At 43.3% G+C, this 1,409-nt stretch overlaps 1 protein-coding gene across 1 annotated transcript; it reads left to right on the top strand.

The window, feature by feature from the left end:
* Window positions 1-179: 179 nt before the first annotated feature.
* Window positions 180-566, top strand: H257_07586 (hypothetical protein; the record flags this gene model as incomplete). The annotated part of the gene is made up of 1 exon (XM_009833160.1): window positions 180-566. The coding sequence occupies one exon, from the start codon at window positions 180-182 to the stop codon at window positions 564-566; it is 387 nt and encodes a 128-aa protein (XP_009831462.1).
* Between the last annotated feature and the right edge of the window lie 843 nt (window positions 567-1,409).

Below are 1,409 nucleotides of genomic sequence, written 5' to 3'. Positions count from 1 at the left end.
ATAAATGTGAATTATTTAATAGTATATGTATATATATATATATTATAACTAATAGTATAAGTATATATATGTGAATTATTTAATAGTATATGTATATATATATTATATATATGTGAATTATCTAAAACTATTTGTTAGATTGGTGGCGCGGCCGTGTCGTTGAAATTGACGAAACCTGGATGAAGAAAAAAACGAAGTACAACCGCGGCACCCGCCACGAAGACTACTGGCTTTTTGGCGGGGTAGACCGAACCACGAAGCAGTGGTTTGGTGTCGTGACGTTCGGCGATCGGACCAAGCCGACCCTGATGGCGCTGATCAAAAAGCACATTCGTCCTGGGACCCACATCATCACCGACAAGTTCGGATCGGACGTTTCAACCAACCAGCAGCACACATTGGCTAACAACGACTTGCTCGCCGGAATGCGTTACACCAACTCGTGGGTTAACCATTCCGAAAACTTCGTGAACCCAAGAAATGGCGCCCACACCCAGCAAATTGAAGGCGTTTGGGAGGTGCGTAAAAAGCAGTACATTAAGGCTATGCGTGGTGTTCGCAAATAGCGCATTCCTGCGTTTTTAGACGAATACCTCTGGCGCAGTTGGTATTTTGAGTCTGGAGCGAAAGGAAAGAAGTACTTCAAAGGACTTGTCCTAGGAATTCGACATAAATATGGTCAATAAACTTAAAGTATTTTTGTCAATATTGCCCAAAATACAAATATATTTTAAACACACCCAGCACATTTAAAATGTCCACAGGGCATCATCTACACTTGTACCGACTGCGTTCTGTGCTTCGTACATTAGGAGGTAATTTCTTTGAATATACTTTGATCTAACTTCGTCATGGCGTGTACTGCATATAGATACAAAACCCAACATAATGTCATCGCAATGCACCATGAGCAATGCCAAAGCACCAAACATGTAATTATATTTCAAATCTATTTACTGTTTAATTGAGATGATCCTGTCAAACGCCTGTAGAATGTGAGGTAGCTCTTCTCATCCATACGACGTGCCGCCCAATCCTCGTTTGTCATCGGCCCATCGCAAGCGGCGGACAGTGCCTTGTAGCACGATCGAAGATGGCACATTGTCGAGTTTCGAAATGATATATTCCGACTTGTTCGATTGCGATGCAAGTATATTTCATGATGCGCTTCGCCTTGAGGTAGTTGGGGACATCACTTTGTACTGCCAGGTCTCGCGAATTGACAAATCGCAACGGGGGAATGCTGTCGGAGGGAATCCCTTACCACCATAACATCCACAAATCGGACATTTTACACTTCGGAAACCGAAACAACACCGGAAAGCCGGGGTTGAGCACAACTGCGTTGGTGGCTTGCGGGGTTTCGGGGTTTCTGTTGTGTGTTGTTGTATACCACGAACAATAGATTC

This window comes from Aphanomyces astaci (genome assembly GCF_000520075.1).
Source record: "Aphanomyces astaci strain APO3 unplaced genomic scaffold supercont1.16, whole genome shotgun sequence".
Taxonomy (NCBI): domain Eukaryota; phylum Oomycota; class Saprolegniomycetes; order Saprolegniales; family Verrucalvaceae; genus Aphanomyces; species Aphanomyces astaci.
Note: the sequence above shows the minus strand (reverse complement) of the source record. Positions and strands in the feature narration are given on the sequence as shown.